At 43.3% G+C, this 17,255-nt stretch overlaps 2 protein-coding genes across 3 annotated transcripts in view; both read right to left on the reverse strand.

The window, feature by feature from the left end:
* tyro3 (TYRO3 protein tyrosine kinase) overlaps positions 1 to 7,483 on the reverse strand; it is a 32,235-nt gene extending 24,752 nt beyond the window's left edge. Inside the window, exons 1-6 of the mRNA XM_059353158.1 lie at positions 7,145 to 7,483; positions 3,781 to 3,964; positions 2,584 to 2,684; positions 2,330 to 2,500; positions 2,157 to 2,243; positions 1,481 to 1,593 (exon numbers count right to left, since the gene is read on the reverse strand). Coding sequence (XP_059209141.1) covers positions 1,481 to 1,593; positions 2,157 to 2,243; positions 2,330 to 2,500; positions 2,584 to 2,684; positions 3,781 to 3,964; positions 7,145 to 7,208 — 720 coding nt within the window. The 5' untranslated portion in view covers positions 7,209 to 7,483. The remainder of the gene's footprint in view (positions 1 to 1,480; positions 1,594 to 2,156; positions 2,244 to 2,329; positions 2,501 to 2,583; positions 2,685 to 3,780; positions 3,965 to 7,144) is intronic.
* Positions 7,484 to 9,154: 1,671 nt separating this feature from the next.
* On the reverse strand, positions 9,155 to 17,190 carry lrrc57 (leucine rich repeat containing 57). 2 transcript variants are annotated; one of them, XM_059353159.1, is made up of 6 exons: positions 16,981 to 17,190; positions 16,514 to 16,754; positions 14,069 to 14,204; positions 13,342 to 13,610; positions 12,125 to 12,310; positions 9,155 to 10,142 (listed from the first exon to the last, which is right to left on the reverse strand). In XM_059353159.1, exons 2-6 carry the CDS (start codon positions 16,595 to 16,597, stop codon positions 10,101 to 10,103), a joined length of 717 nt encoding a protein of 238 aa, XP_059209142.1. In that variant the 5' UTR covers positions 16,598 to 16,754; positions 16,981 to 17,190; the 3' UTR covers positions 9,155 to 10,100. The 2 variants fall into 2 exon arrangements, with proteins under 2 accessions (XP_059209142.1, XP_059209143.1); XM_059353160.1 differs by having other exon boundaries at positions 16,859 to 16,984.
* Positions 17,191 to 17,255: the final 65 nt, after the last annotated feature.

A 17,255-nucleotide genomic window follows, 5' to 3' on the forward strand; every position in this document is an offset into this window, starting at 1 on the left:
CAGTGCTCCAAACCAGGAAGTGATGTTGAAGGTGATTATGGATTCAATGAAACATCTGTAGAATGCTGTCAGAACGGATTGGTGGACCTGGAGTTTGCGAAGGACAAAGAGACGCTGCTGGCACTTGGAGTAGATGGTATCAGTATTTGTTTTGAAGTTGAGTTTGTGGTTGATTATTGTCCCAAGATATCTATGTGTCAACCCTCTCTATCGGCTGGTTGTTGACAGTCAGAGTGGGGAAGGTGGACGGGGCCTTTCTGAAGTCTATTATTAGTTCTTTTGTTTTGGAGATATTGAGATTAAGGCAGTTCCAACTGCACCAGTCTGAAAAAGTGGCCAGCTCAGACTGTAACTGATCTGATGAGTTGGTGGAGTCCATGATGACAGTGTCGTCAGAGTACTTGATGTATGTAATGTCTGGGTTTGTGCTTCTGCAGTCGTAGGTGTAGAGAGTTTAAAGAACTGGTGAGATGACAGAGCCCTGTGGAGCACCTGTAGAGATCCTTCTGGATGAGCTGAGGTGGCCGTTAACTCTCACTCTCTGGTGTCTGTCTGTCAGGAATGAGAGCACCCAGAGTATGCGGTGGGGATTGACCTCCATCTGGATAAGATGTTGTCCCATTAGATGGGGTTGCACAGTATTAAAGGCACTTGAGAAGTCTATGAACACCAGCCGTAGAAATGACTTGGGCTTCTCAAGGTGAGTGTAGGCTCCATGCAGCAGCGTCAGCGTGACGTCGTCTACCCCTCTGTGACGTTTGTACGCAAACTGAAGCGGGTCAACATACTTACTGACCTCTGCCTGTAGTTGTGTGATCATTAGTCTCTCAAAGCCTTTCATGACCAGGGATGTTAAGGCCACAGGTCATGTAGTCATTGTCAGAGGTGGGGTTACTCTTTTTAGGCACAGGGCATATTTTGGTGATGATGATGATATTTTGGTGATGATGATGACGATGACGATGACGATGACGGTGATATTTTGGTGATGATGGTGACAATGATGATATTTCGGTGACGATGACGATGATATTTTGGTGATGATGGTGACAATGATGATATTTCGGTGACGATGACGATGATATTTCGGTGATGATGATGGTAATGGTGGTGATGGTAATGATGATAAAGATGATGGTGGTGATAGGGATGATGATGGTCATGATGATGAAGATGAGCTCCACAGTTCACTGTTTAATCTCCGTATTTATTATCATTCTTCATCTTCCAGACATGAAAACGTGCAGAATGATCTGGTGTGCTGTGTTGTTTTATTTTACAGTTTTCATAAAAATACCCAAAAAACTGTATAAAATGTCCCATAGAACCCAATGAGAAAGTGACTGTAAGAATAGCTCTCTGAACTTTAACATGAAACAGATTAAAATCTCAGGAGACTTTTCACTTACTGTCAGTTTATAATGTGTGTGTGTGTGTGTGTGTGTGTGTGTGTGTGTGTGTGTGTGTGTGTGTGTGTTACCTGCAGTCTGCAGGTAGACAGCTCAGAGTGTCCTGTGAATCCTGGTTTCCACGTTAGCGTGACGTTGTTTTCCGCTCTGACGACCTTCAGCTCGCTTGGTGCCGCCGGCAGCACTGAGACACAGCGTGCTAACGTAAGCATTAGCATCAAACAACAACCAGACGGGACAAGCTGAGAGACAGACAGGACGAGGACAAGCTGAGAGACAGATGGGGTGAGGATGAGCTGAGAGACAGATGGGGCGGGGACCAGCTGAGAGACAGACAGGACGAGCTGAGAGACAGGCGGGATCGGGACGAGCTGAGAGACAGATGGGACGAGGACGAGCTGAGAGACAGATGGGACAAGGACGAGCTGAGAGACAGACAAAACGAGCTGGGAGACAGATGGGGAGAGGACAAGCTGAGAAACAGACGGGGTGAGCTGAGAGACAGTTGGGGTGAGGACGAGCTGTTAGACACACAGGGCGAGGTGAGAGACAGATGGGACGAGGACAAGCTGAGAGACAGACGGGACGAGGACAAGCTGAGAGAAAGACAGGATGAGGACGAGCTGAGGGACAGACGGGACGAGGACGAGCTGAGAGACAGACGGGGCGAGGACGAGCTGAGAGACAGACGGGGCGAGGACGAGCTGAGAGACAGACGGGGCGAGGACGAGTTGAGAGACACCTCACCTTTAATATAAACAGTTCCTGTTCTGGAGACGGAGATTCCTCTGGTGTTCTTCGCTTCACAGTAAAACTTCACACTGCTGTTCACTCCTGCAGACAGACAGGCAGAGTGACAGGCAGGCAGAGAGGCAGACAGACAGACAGACAGTTATTACAGACATCAGAGATGTTCTGACCTGGGACGTGGAGGACAGAGGGCGAGGGGCGGGGCTCGCCCTCCTGCATGCCGCCCAGCCACCACAGCACCTCCACTGGCTCCGGCGGGCCAACGGCGGCGCAGGTCAGGTTGAAGGCGGCATTGGGGAGCGTGGACACGTCCTGAGGCTCCGAGACAAAGTGAGGCACACCTGAGGACGGGAAGCACAGGGGCATGATGGGAAACCTGACAAGGTGTTCAGGATCACTATGGCACTGCGTTCAGGGTCCTCACCTTCCACCGTGATCCAGGCCCGTTCCGACGAGAACGTGAGTCCATGGAACTCCACCTCACACCAGTACTGACCCGCATCCTGCTGCTGGACCGACTTCACACTGTAACCACAACACAACAGGAACTGAACCAGGACCAGAGACTGAACCAGGACCAGAAACTGAACCGGGACCAGGGACTGAACCGGGACCAGGGACTGGACCGGGACCAGGGACTGGACCGGGACCAGGGACTGGACCGGGACCAGGGACTGAACCGGGACCTTTTGGCATCTTTGATTCAGGAACTGTTAATATTTATTGGCTACATTTTATTTCATGTCTCAAACTCAGAGAGAGAGAGCCTGAGACGTTCTGTGTTTTCAGTGTTGTGATTCGTCCTTCAGAGAACGAGGACACCGTCCCCGTATTTACTGTCAACGAGCTGTTTAACCATCAAACAGAAGCAGCACCTGATCCTGATCCTCAACTCTCCATGGTTAACACAGATACCAGGGAACAAACTGTTTAATGTCTCAATTCAAATTATTACAAACTTATTGTATCTACAAGTGATAATAATGTGACAGAAATATTAAAAAAGATGAAAATAAAACCACATTCCAGGAAAACCTCAATCAGCTGGGAGGCTTTTAATGTGAAGGAACTGGAGGACTTTTTCTGTGAAACAGCTGGAGGACTTTTATTGTGAAACAGCTGGAGGACTTTTATTGTGAAATAGCTGGAAGACTTTTATTGTGAAATAGCTGGAAGACTTTTATTGTTAAACAGCTGGACTTTTACTGTGAAGCAGCTGGAGGACTTGTTCAGACATATTGCCCTGTACTTTCATTGATAGATTGATCAATAAACTGATTGATATTTATACTGATGGGACCAGTGGTAGGTCTCCCACTGATGAATATATTTACTGATATATTGATTGATATATTGATGTATTGATAAATTGATGTTTGTATTGATGTATTGATATATCAATGTATTGATGGTTCTGACCAGTGGTAGGTCTACCACTGATGAATATATTTACTGATATGTTGATTGATATATTGATGGATATATTGATGTATATATCTGACCTGTGGTATGTCTCCCAGTACTGCTCTCCCAGTGTGATGAAACTATTTACTGATGTATTAATGTATATATTGATGTATTGATACATTGATGTATTGATATATTGATATATGGTTCTGACCTGTGGTATGTCTCCCAGTGCTGCTCTCCCAGGGTGATGAACATCTGGTCGGTGCTGTACAGTTTTTCTCCATCCTTCATCCAGGTGATGTCGGGCTCTGAGACGCCCTGCACGGCGCAGCCCAGCCTCGCCGCGTTCCCCTGAGACACCGTCTGATTGGACGGGTGCTTGGTGAACGCCACGCCTGCATCAAACAATGTGTTCATTAATTAGGGCCCGAGCACTGACTCAGTCAGTGAGGGACCTAATGTATCCACAAGGATTATTTTTAGGGCCCGAGCACTGATTCAGTCAGTGAGGGACCTATTGTATCCACAAGGATTATTTTTCTCCTTCTTTTTCATATTTCATCACTTTGGAGGAAAAAATGAGGCTACTCGAAAACGAACGAAATTTGGCACAGTTGTTGGGCTTGGCGAAAATAGCGATCTGGTATGGGTTTCAGGAATGGGCATGGCAAATTGGCTCTGTAGCGCCCCCCCCACATTATTTCCTGAGCTCCAAGATTGACAAAAATTTATAAAATTTGCGAGGCATATAGAACTCTTCCAGACAAACAAAAACGTCAGCAGGACCCATATCTTAAACTCAACAGGATGTCGGCCATTTTGAGTTGTATGGCCATTTTTTCAACATTTCCACGTGTCATACTTTAACAAACTCCTCCTAGAGATTTTACGCGACCGGCTTCAAATCTGGTCAGTCCACTCATAAGACATGTACAAAGATAAATTGCAGAGCTTTTAACTTTTTTAAAAATTGCGATACGATATGGGTTTCAGGAATGGGCGTGGCAAATTGGCTCTGTAGCGCCCCCCACATTATTTCCTGAGCTCCAAGATTGACAAAAATGTAAAATACGGTAGGTTGGGGTGGTCTGTAGCGTACTGGGTTACACAGGCGCCCCATGTATAGAGGCTACAGTCCTCGCTGCGGTGGAGCCGGGTTCGAATCCGGCCTGAGCTCCCTTTGCCGCATGTCCTCCCCTCTGTCACCCCCTTTCTATCTGTCTCTCACTTTCAATAAAAAGCATGTAAAATGCCAAAAAAATAATCTTTAAAAAAATTCGGTAGGTATATAGAACTCCAGACAAACAAAAAAGTCAGCAGGACCCACTCATAAGACATGTATAAAGACAAATTGCGAAGCTTTTAACTTTTTATCAAAGGGCAAGGGCTCAAATTTCACTCTATTGCCATAAAAGAGGAAGTAGTTTTAAACATGAGTGAACATTGTCCAATCTTGTCCAAACCTCTCATGAATGATCACAGACCCAGCCTGAAGACATCTTTGTGACGATGAGTTATAGTCACAGCTCCTCCTACCTGCTTCAAGAAGTTATTGTCTCTATACTTTGATGTTCTTCTCCAAGGACGGTTGATCTGATCAACTTCAAACTTTGTCAGAACAGCCTTGAGGAGTATATGAGGCTTTGCCTGCTGTTACTCCACTACACGTGTTCTGATCTTTTCCAAACTTCTCAGGTTTGATACAAATCACGGCCTGAAGACATCTGCTGGACCATTTTGAATCATAGTCATAGCGCCTCCTGCTGGAAACAGGAAGTGACATGTTTTATACTGGGATGTCTTGCTTCGTAATGTTTGAACAGATCTACCTCAAATCAGGTCAGCACAGACTTAACCCCTCCATGATGTTAGATCATGAAGCTTTTGTCTTTTTATTGCATGCTTTTGCCGTGGTGACCATCCACGCCGTGAAACAGGAAGTTGTTGTAACTTCACCATGCATTGTCCAATCTGCCCCAAATTTGTTACGATTCCCAAGAGTCCATGCCTGAATACATCCCTATCTCAACATGCAGTAAAAGTCATAGCGCCCCCTACAGACAATAGGAAAGCAGCCTCATACTACAAACCGATCCCATCCGATTTACATGACATTTTCAATGTCTGAAACCACCGCTGTGCCTGCTGGCGACCAGCCAGCTCCCCAACACGTGTTGGGTGCGAGCGCCCATTCACTGCTGCTTGCAGCCCTAGTTATAATTAAATTTACATTCAAACAGAACGAGGCCTTTAAATTATTTTTCATCTCTTCTATCTTTATCATCAGCAACCCAAAAATATTCACTTTATCACAGAAGAGAAGAAAAAGCAGAAAATTCTCAAATGAAAGAATCTGAAACCGTCAAATGTAATATTTGTATTAAAAGAGAAAACCTGAAAGTTCACATTTATATTAATTCAGTTTCATTTACTCATCATTATTATGTTCATTCTAATGTTTTCATTGCCGTTTGAAAAGTTTGACTGTATAATAAATATAATGGAAGAGCTGAAATGTCACGACATCACATGAAGGCATCGTCACAGAGAGATGACATCATCGACCATCAGCTGACGGTGACATCATCTCCCTCCACTCCTGATGACATAATTTCCCTCTGCTGGTGATGTCATCACGGTGATGACCTCATCAACTTTTTTTAATATCTTATTAAATATTTATATATAAATATTCTGACAGTTTCTCAACCACCAGGAACTTTTAGCAGGTCAGAGTCTGAAGGGGGTTGGCGGGGTGCGTCTGACCATGAAAGGGGTCTGGGTTGGCCCCTGGCCTCCTGGCAGCCAACGTGGACCCAGTGTGAACCAGGACTGGGGGACTGGGTGTAGTTAACTCTCTGTCCACAGGGGGCGCCGAACCAATGAAAGTTCTGTTGAGACTTTAATGTTCGACAGAATCTGATCAGCTGATCAATCAACAGATCAATTAAAGGTTTTAGTCTAAAACACACCAAAGATCCCACACACAGACAAATGTCAGTGGCCTCTAACCTCCGAACTCTGACCTTTGACCTGCAGGTGGTTCGTCATGTTGCTGATCTCGAGTCAGAACTTTATAACAGATGAATTAGAAAAGAATTCAGGTTAAAGTTTAAATAATGTTTGTTTTACTGCAGCTAGCTCATTCTGTGATCATCAGTCTGATAATAATAATAATAATAATAATTATTATTATTATTATTATTATTAAGTCTCGTGTTTCAACATGGAAGCTGAACTTTGTCCAGTTTGAGTCTTAAATCAAACATTTAGCTCGTTAGCTGGTTTCTGTAAAACAACAGACTGAGAACTCTTTAGGTCTCTGAATCATTCTGGAAACTAAGAAAGTTCCTGATTCTCTCTGCGGTTAAACTGTTTGTTTGTTGTTTGGCTTCACGCCGACAGTTCGATAGGCTCACTAACATTTATTTAAATTTCTGAGAGAAGTTGGTCAGATGTTAATATTTGTCGAAACGCTACAAAACTTTAAACACTGTTTTTGAGTTTTGACCTTGTAAAGTGGAACAGAACAAACTTTCAACAAACTCCATAATCCTCAGAGACTCCAGACTCACCGGGCCCGCCGCTCCCTCCGGGGCACTGCAGGAAACACACCAAAACACACAGAACCAGCTTCATCTTCTCAGGGTCTCCGTCCGGACCTTCTGGAAGCGTTAGCCGCTTAGCTCGGCTCGGATCGGTCTGCTTCACTGGAGCCTCATCTCCGGCCGGACTAATAGGGTTCTCAGCGGCGGAGCGAGGCGGCGAGGCGGCGAAAAGTCCCGGTTCATGGAGGAGGCTCGCTCAGGAAACCAGACCGAGATACAGAGATTCACTTTCACTGACCGAGGAGAGAAACCCGCAGAGTCTCACACTGCACACAATCCGCTCTGCCGAGTGACGTCACAGTCTCATACATACACACACACACACACACACACACGCACACACACACCGGAAATTGCCTTCAAAATAAAATAACGAGTGTTTTCTTTAAACTTGTCATATTTTAGTTAACTTTCATGGAGAATATTATGGATTGATTTATATAAAACTTTTAAAAAATTAAATATAAGTTAAATATTTGGATACGTGAGTGTAGCAAGTTTATTTTATTCTATTTTTTTATTTGTCTTGTTTTTATCTGATTATAGATATTTGATTTGATTTCTTCTGTTTTTGTTTATTACTAGTTTAAACTGTTGAGCAGCTGTTATTTATTCAGCAATACCCGTTTATGTAGTTGTTATCAAGCTTTATTGTTATCAAGTTTAATAGCAACTACAGAAAATTAATAATAACTTGGAATTATATTTTTTAGGGATGATAAAACCGGTAGTGTGTTACATTGTTTTTGTGTGTGTGTGTGTGTGTTTTGTTTTTTTAATTGACATTGACATTAAAAAACAAACAGCAAAATAAGGAGTGAGGGGGGTTACATGCGAGAATAACAAAATTACAATTAATAGTTATGTTAGATCATAGAGTGCAGGAAGGCAAGGTACATTTCTGGTAGGCCGAGACAAAGTCACTTCAAAAACACAGAAACAGAGAAAATAATTCTAGAGTCTTTATGGCTTTCTTGTTTTCGGATTGAGTAATTGTATTAATGTATTGTTAGATTTCCCTTTCAAGACGGTAAGTACATGGTATTTGATTAGTGAATTTCATGCATGTGAGCATATGAGCTCTGGCTAAAAATAATATTAAATTAACTATTTAATATTGGTCCACTGGGGGGAATGGGACTAAAAAGAAACCAAACAATACATTTTGATAATCCAAAACAAAGTTTTTGTCAATATGTTGACAAATGAATGTGGTAACATTTTTCCAAAACGTCTGCAGGTGGGGACATGACTAGAAGAGGTGGTAAAGATCTTCTGGAGCCTGTTCACAGAAGGAGCAGAATTCGCCGATGTCTTTTTTATATCTTTGCATAAATAGATTGGAGGGATAGATTCGGTGGATGAGTTTGACGGACACTTCTTTGATTTTATTTGTGATGAAGTATTTGCCAGGTAGGGACCATATGTTTCTGTCTCTGTGTGTCTGTGTGTGTGTGTGTGTGTGTGTGTGTGTGTGTAAAGAGGGAGGCGTTTGTTCTGTGACGTTGTGAAAGAACAGTGTTTACTTCAGTGACTCGTCAGAATAAAGTTTTAAACATAAAATGATAATGAACTACAACAGACGGATGAAGCCAATCAGCTGACAGGTGAGACACACAAAACGCTCTCATTCACTCCAACGGGCAATTTAGAGTCACCAGTTAAACCTGAGCTGCATGTTTGTGGACTGTGGGATGAAGAACCAGAGAACCTGCAGAACACAGTCGACCCTCTGAGTTGTAAATTAAACTTTTAGAGGATTTATGTTAAAACGTCATCAGGAATGATATAAAATAATAAATCTATAAGAAATATCACAGTTACATAATTTATTCACATAACATTTGTTTTAAATGATTTATATTTAAAGTTGTTGAGTAATCTGTCCAGTAAATACTATCTTTATGTAATATATATGATTTAATATATATATTAAATTTGATAACATTCTAATCTATTGGTCAGGAACAGAAATAATTATTTATTTCAAACAGCAGCTGATCCACTTTTATTTCAATAAATCAAATATTAACACTGTTAAATGAGAAGAATTCATATTCCAGTTTGTTTCCATCAGGACAAAAAGTAGAATTAATACAAAGTAAAATAATAGGCAGCGAACTGCAGCTCCCAGCATGCCGTTCACCGGTGTGCAGAGGGATAAATATTGTCTTCATTTTAGTTCATATGAAACCATAAAATACTGAATGTAATATTTAAAATATAAACAAGAATAAAAGTTTTTATATGAAAAATGAAATAAATGTTTATTTTAATCTCTTCTGTTTTTCATTTTAAAATATTTGGAGAAAAAGCAAAGAAATAAAATTAGATAAAAAATAATTTATCGAGTTGATCTATTTTAATTTCTTTGTTCTTGTTTTTGACTCAAAATTTTCCCAATTATTGAAGATTTTATTTTATTTTGTTGTATATTTCCTGATGAAAACAAAGAGAATTCATGAAACGTTTTCAGAGTGACGCGTCCCTGAATCTCTGCCATCCTCGTCCGTCCCTCTCTCTGGGAGACCTGTCCTTCATGTCTCCCGCCCCCAAGTGGACACCCGTCTGTCTCTCCGTCTCTGTCTGTCTGTCTGTCTCTCCATCTGTCTGTCTCTGTCTGTCTGTCTGTCTGTCTCTGTCTGTCTGTCTCTCTCTGTATGTCTCTCCCTCCATTTCTCTGTCTGTCTTCTCTGTCTCCGTCTGTTAGAAATCTCTGCAGGTTAAATTAATCCGACAGAAGCAGGTCTGCTCAGTCCAGCAGGAAGGGGGGCAGGGCTTTGGAGGGTCTGGGGGTTTCGGTGCTGGGGGTCCCGGCGGCTGTGAGGTCGGAATTAGCAGCAGAAGAAGAAGCAGTGGCGGCGGTGGGCGGAGTCTCAGCTGGCCCCGCCTCCAGGTGGTCTGAGGTCCAGACTCAAAGACTTCAGGTGAACTTCTTCTTCGTGGCTGTGAAGCGCTCCATGTACTGAGGGGGGACAACAGAAACCAGAACAGACCATCTATCCGTCTATAAAGCAAGAAGTGTCTGTGTGTGTGTGTCTAGGGCATAGCTCGCTGACAGTCAGATTGACCTAAGATTTAGTATGTGGCTTGCGTATGGCACCAAGGTGTGCATCCACGATTTCAAGATTTTTTAATTAATTTTTCAAAATATCATTATTTACATAGGATGTGTTGTGGCATTGCACTGTTTCCAATCAGACGCCTTTTAGGGGAGCTCCGTCACATTGTGTTACAGGCCTACACCTGGTCAGTAACACAATTCACTCTGGATTTCCACACCTGACTCATGTCATCTGTAAATCTAATTAGCCTACCTATCTTTTGGAGTTTTAAAGTGCGCCACAAGGTTCTGTTTTCCAATAATATTCTAATAGTTTCCAGCGAATATCAATGTTCAATATGTATGTGCTGGATGGTGTGTGTACCTTATGAAAAGTAAGTGTTTTATGGAGTTGCAGACGTAGGCCATAATTGAAAAATCTACTTAATCTCCCACTATACGAATACATACTTCCTACAGGCACTGCTCTAGTCACAGACAATCACAGACAAGAACAGACCAGCTGAATCACTTTCTTTCGCTTCATTGACCCCTTTTCCACCAGGGCAGTATGAGGGACAGATCAGAGCCGGTCCTAATCTGGAACTAGTTCTTGGTGTTCGTTCAGCCAAAGAACCGGCTCTCTGCAAGTTCTGGTTCCAGAGCGGCACCAACTATCTGACCAACAACACCAACACCTGTTTTATTCACTTGATTTGATCTGTTTACCTGCAGTGTGATTGATACAGGCCAGCGTTAGCTCACAACAAAGGCTAATGTAAGAACGTATTCTGAGTCTGCAGCATCGAGACGAGACGCTCAGATGCTTGTAACAGTCGTGTTTGGTGACGATGTCTGCTAAGAGTCAGGAGCAACACCACAACAGACGATAACAGACGGATACAGAACTGGGTTTGTTTTGATGCAATCATCAGCTGCTGGTTTCTCTGTAGCCTTCCACACTGTTAACCACCAGATCCTTCTCTCTACACTCTGAGCTGGTATCTCAGGTTCAGTCCTCCCATGGTTCGAATCCCACCTCTCAGGGAGATCTTTTAAAAGTATCTTGGAAGGGAGAAGTGTCCAAACTACAAAATCTTTCCACTGGGGTGCCTCAGGGATCAGTGTTAGGCCCCCTTCTTGGCTTGTATCTCTGCTTGTATTGCTGATATCTCCACATGATGACAGAACATCACCTTCAGCTCATCCTCTCAAAGACGGAGCTCCTCGTCATCCCACCCTGTCCCACCTTATATCAGCCTATGAATCTTCAGCTTGGATCCATGCAACTCGTCCCACAAGCTCTGCAGGGAACCTGGGTGTCATGACTGATGACCAACTGATCTTCAAGGTTCATGTGTCGTCAACTGCCAGATCTTGTGGATTCTCCCTGTACAACATCAGAACGATCAAACCCTACCTGACCGAACAATCCACATAACTCCTGGTTCAGGCCCTCATGTTATCACCTTTAGATTACTGCACCTCTCTGAAGGGCTCTATGTCTCAAACCAGACTCTTCTCCTCTGTTGTGCCTCGGTAGTGGAACCAACTTCCAAACTCAATCCGATCTGCTGAGTCCTTATCAATCTTTAAGAAGAGACTGAAGACCCAACTCTTTACTGAACAACTACACACAGAATCAACACACACAAAAAATCTGCCCTCACTACTTAAAAGCACTTACATCCCAACAGAACTTAACATAGTCCATGCCACTTACTGTTGTTTTTTTCTTGTGTTATCTCTTGACCTCATCTTTGCTTGCGTTGTATGATCTCTCAAATGTACGTCACTTTGGATAAATCTCTGATAAATGACTGTAGATTTGTAGATTGTTTTAGTGGAAAAGGGGTAAAACTGATATGTTAGAGTTCATGGTTCTGACAGGAAGTGGTTCTGACCTTGTCGTACCCGTCCAGGTCTCGAAGGTTCTTGACCTCGAACAAGTTCCCCTCCACAGAGAACAGAGACACCTGAGAGTCCCTGAGGACCGACACAGGGACCGAAGACAGATCCAGACAGTTCTCCTCCAGACGCAGAACCTTCAGACGAGGACAGAGGGACACCTCCTCCGCCAGGACCGAGATCTGAGGAGGAGCGGGGGGGGGGGGGGGGGGGGGGCGCGGTTGGGGTTAGTTTAAAGTCTGGTCCTGCAGGATCATGTCGTGTCTCCTCCTCTGAGTTCCTCCTCTGTCTGATGGAGGATCAGCTGATGTGGGCACTGGGCGGCCCGTTGGCTGTCCTTGTAGTTTGAATGTATGTTTAGTACATTTAACTGATAGTTCACAAGATTTATTTAAAATCGTAGCTTCATGACAAATTAACACAAGACATTCCTTGGTCACCTTGTGAATCCACCATAAGAGCTACGAGGTGGGAAAACCATAAAAAATATTAGCATTAGCACTTGAGCAAACAAGCACTTTCACTATAGTTAAGACAACAAATATAGCCACTAATATATATGACAGAAGAAGAAGAAAGAAAGAAGAAAGAAGAAAATAAACTTTAACAAACCTTCTGGCCCTGTCACCCAGCCACTATAGAAGCCTTTTTGATAATGTATATCAACTTTATATGAATTATGGCATACTCGTTATTATTAACCGTTCGTTTTTCATTTAACCGCTCCACTTGTTATTTCCTGTCACTACCTTTGAAAATGAAAGGACCCGTTTCACACTGGATGGCAGCTTTTCAAAATAAAAGCATTACAACATTGTAAATCACCTAGAAAATTTACAAACATGAACAACAAGCTAGATAATACAAAAACACCAATAGGAGCCTTGCTAAAGGTCATTTACAGTTGTGTTTAAAATAAATGGAAAAGTGATATAGTGATTGGGGTATCCACATTAACAGTCTTATCATACCATGTATTCTTATCAGTAGTAGCTCAAAACCAGATAATTTACTGTATTTTATAAAGCGATTAAATTAATATTGAGCAGAATTTAGTTCAGAGTTTTGGTCTGGCCGCAACCTTTGTGGTATTGGCCATGTGGCCCCTTGGGAAAATTAATTATCCACCTCTGCTTTAGAGGTAAGCTATCAGCACAAAGGGTTAATGACTTCCTGCTCTGACTCGCATAAATAAAAGCCCAGACCGCCGTACCTGGTTCTGGTTGAGGTTCATCTCGATGGCCTGCAGCTCGGACACGGCGGCGGGGACGCTCCTGATCTGGTTGCGGGACAGGTCCAGCAGGTCCAGGTGTCTCAGGGACCCTAGTCCAGAGGGGAACTCTGAGATCTGGTTCCCAGACAGGTTGAGGGTCCGCAGGGCCCGGAGCTGGCCCATGGTGGGGGGCAGCTGCTGGATCCGGTTCCCACTCAGACTCAGAGTCTCCAGCTTCTTCAACTTCCCGATGTCAGCGGGGAGGCCAGCTGAGGACAGAGGACGCCGCGAGACGTTAGAGACACAAGTCAAAACTCAATGTTTACTTCAAGACGTCTGAAAACTGTCCAAGAGACAAACTCTACACAGGGCAGAGAGGAGAGGACAGGAGAGGCTGTTTACACAGAGCAGAGAGGAGAGTACAGAAAAAATTCAACATGTAGAGAGATCTTTATATAGATTGTTTGATTCACATTTTCAAAAAATAATTCATCAGACAAATCAGCAAATAGCCATAATTCTACTGAGCTGCAGAACTTATAGATTTATACTAAAGGGAGTCTGTAAGAGTTCAGTGTGTGTGTGTGTGTGTGTGTGTGTGTGTGTGTGTACACACAGCCTGTTATGTTTCAGTGTGTGTGTGTGTGTGTGTGTGTGTGTATGTGATGTATGTGTGTGTATGTATGTGTGTGTGTGTGTGTGTGTGTGTGTGTGTGTGTGTGTGTACCCAGCCTGTTATGGTTCAGTGTGAGGCTCTTCAGCTGCAGGAAGTTGCCGACAGCTTCAGGTAGGATCTCGATCTTGTTCCCTGAGAGGTCGACGGTCCGCAGGTTAGAGGTCAGTCTCTGGAGCTCCTCAGGGAACTGGAAAACACACACACACACACACACACACACTGAGAGACACACACTGTAATGCACACACAGTTATCAAGCTCCTCTCCTGTGGAATCATCTTCCAGTCTCAGTACAGGAGGCAGACCAGTGTTTCCCACACATAGACCATTCTGTGGCGCACCGCCACAGAATAGAGACCGACCGCCACAAAATGATTCTGTTTTTTTTTTTCCTCTCTAGGGGATTAAAAAAACTGTAACGTCTGTAACGTTAGCCAACACACAGAAAACACCACATTCACATCAATAAATAAATGTTTTACAATGAACCGGGCCGGTCTCAGAGCTGTCAAGACTCTCCGGTAACGTTAAGGCATATTTAATGGTTTCCTTAAATGCCGTTAACGGGACGAGAGCAGTCAAAGCGGCTGCTTCAAGCTAGCTACATCGAGGGTAGGTTCGCTTCCTGTTTTCAAAGTAAAAGCACAAATTCTAACGTTATAAAGGGCAACGGGCGTTTTTTTGTGAATGTAACCGGAAGTGCGTTGCTCACGACGGCTAGAGTAGCGCCGAATTCGTCCGAACAAAATTGTAAACAGCTGGTATTTAGACAAATTAACGACGCACTGGGGATCTAAATGGCTACTTTCTCACCTAAAAGGGTTTAAAATGATAATAAAGTTATATATTTAAAGAATTTAGGACTTTACAGCCCTAATATTTGAGGGGATAGAGTAGACTACTATGCCCACAGTCAAATCAAAAAGAATAGACCACATTTTTTAAGTTATTATGAATATCATTATTGTTGTAGTTATCAGTAGTTTTTCTGAATGTTTCCTGCTTTAATCCAGATGAGTATTGAAAGTTTTTTTCCACGGCAAAAACGGACTCGTCAAGAGGACAAGGAGCAGCATGAGGAGGTATCAGTCTGAAACAAAGTTGAACAGTCAAATGGCTCGTAAACGTTAATTTATCTGAATGTTCTATAGGCATCAAACAGTGGTGCTCAGGGAGAAATAGAGGAGGACAGTAGACAAAATGCTCTTGTAAGACAGGCAGCTGCTGAAACAACAGGTGAGGTGGAAACAGAGAAGTTTAGACTTTAAATTAAAAAAAAAAAAAAAACTAGTGGGGAAAGTAGCCTATTTTAATTCTGATTTGTCTGTGGCTGTTTTTTTGCTGTTTCTCAAGCAAGACTATCCATAAATGGGCCTGAACCCAAGGAGGTCCCTTATAAAGACTTGAGTTGTTTTTCAGGAAGCCAAGAAAAATTAGGTGTTCTGATAGGACATGAAGCTGTGCACTAAATAGGCTACAGAATCTGAATCAGGCTTTGTTCCTTAGGTAGTTTCTCTATTTTCTTTATTTTATTTATATACATTTTATTTTTTACATTATTTTACCAAAACAGTTAGAACAGGTTATTGGTTGAGGTAGGTCTTAAGTTAATTATTTGAAATAAAAACCTCCAATTGAAGTTGTTTTGTGCAAATCATTCCTGTCACAGAATCTAAAGATTGAACTAGTTGGGGTGAGGAATGAAACCAGGCAGGGTTCTGGTAAAAATGTTTTTAGTTGTCTTCTCTTAAATAACTTACTTTTAAAGAAGTAAGATTGAGCTGAAATGCTGTAGCTTTATAGTGTCTCAGCAGGTGACTCTGAAGAACAATAGAAACAGGTTTTTTCATGTGGCAGCTTCAGAAAGTGTTGAACACCGCCCGCTGCATCCACCCGATGACCGACTGCACCAGACTGTGACACTCGATTCACCCACCGGTGTCAGTGGAGCATCACACATTGCTAACTGGTCTGTGGGAAACACTTCAGACACCCTCTCTTTATTTAAGAGTAAACTTAAAACTTTCCTCTTTGACAAAGCCTATAGTTAGGGCTGGCTGAGGCATGCCTTGGACCAGCCTCTAGCTATGCCAATATAGGCCCAATGTGTGGGGGGACACGATACACCGGGCCCGTCTTTTCTTCTTTCTCTGATGTCCCAATAATACATGAGACAAGCTTGTATTTTCCCAGAGTTCTCCACTTTTCTTTGCTCTCTTTTCCACAGGGCGTGGAGCTGTGGTCCTGTCTCTCTCTCCTGCTGGTCACACAGCCGTGGATCTTGGTCGGCCCAGATGGGTATGCTCCTCTCCTGGTCCACTCTACACTCACCATCACTACTGGTCAATGGTTGTGCCTCATCACCTGCTGCTGGTCCCTCCGAGGACTCCTGCTGCTGGCCTCTACCAGGATTTTTTTTCTTTTCTCTCTCTCCCCTCTCCCCCATCGTCATTTGTGATTTTTGACTCTATAAAAAAACGACACACACACACTGACCTCCTGCAGGTGCTTCCCCGTCAGCTGGAACACTCCGGTCTTCTGAGATGTTTCCAGGTGAGACTTCAGAGCACTGTTCCCCATCGGACCTGTCTGTCTGCTCACCTGTCTGTCTGTCTTTCTGCTCACCTGTCTCTCTGTTTACCTGTCTGTCTGCCTGCCTGCGTGTCTGTTCATCAGCAGACCGGATGTTGTGCGATCAGCTGTAGTCTTCGGTGTTAATGAGATCAGCTGGTAAATCCTGCAGAAGAAGAGCCAACCGCTGTTCAGAGATAACAACAATAACAATAATAATAACAATGTATTACCAATGATAAACACAGCTGACGGTGAGACGGTGATTACCAGTCAAACTCTGAAACTGAAACAATGTTTATGAACCGAAGCTAACGTTAGCACTGTTAGCATTAGCCCGCTAACCGCCACATAAACAGCTGAACAAACCGGAGACGAGCCGTTCTACTTACAGGAAGTGAACACTAAAGATGGCGCCCTTTACTCCAAACGTTGATACGTGTTTTTAACTAAATGTTTGAATTAAAGTTCAGATCAGAGCAGTCTCCGCCGAGCCGCAGCTCCGTCAGCCAATTGGAACAGAACTCAGCGAAACGTTACTGCCTCTCCTTCTTCTTCTGCTCCTCCCGGCGGTGTAAGTCCCGCCCCTGCTGGAGGACTCCCACATTGCAGACAAACAACAAATAAACAACATGAAACATTCAGACTTTTTTTTGGTCGATCACAG

This window comes from Centropristis striata, chromosome 16 (assembly GCF_030273125.1).
Source record: "Centropristis striata isolate RG_2023a ecotype Rhode Island chromosome 16, C.striata_1.0, whole genome shotgun sequence".
NCBI classification, from domain to species: Eukaryota; Metazoa; Chordata; class Actinopteri; order Perciformes; family Serranidae; genus Centropristis; species Centropristis striata.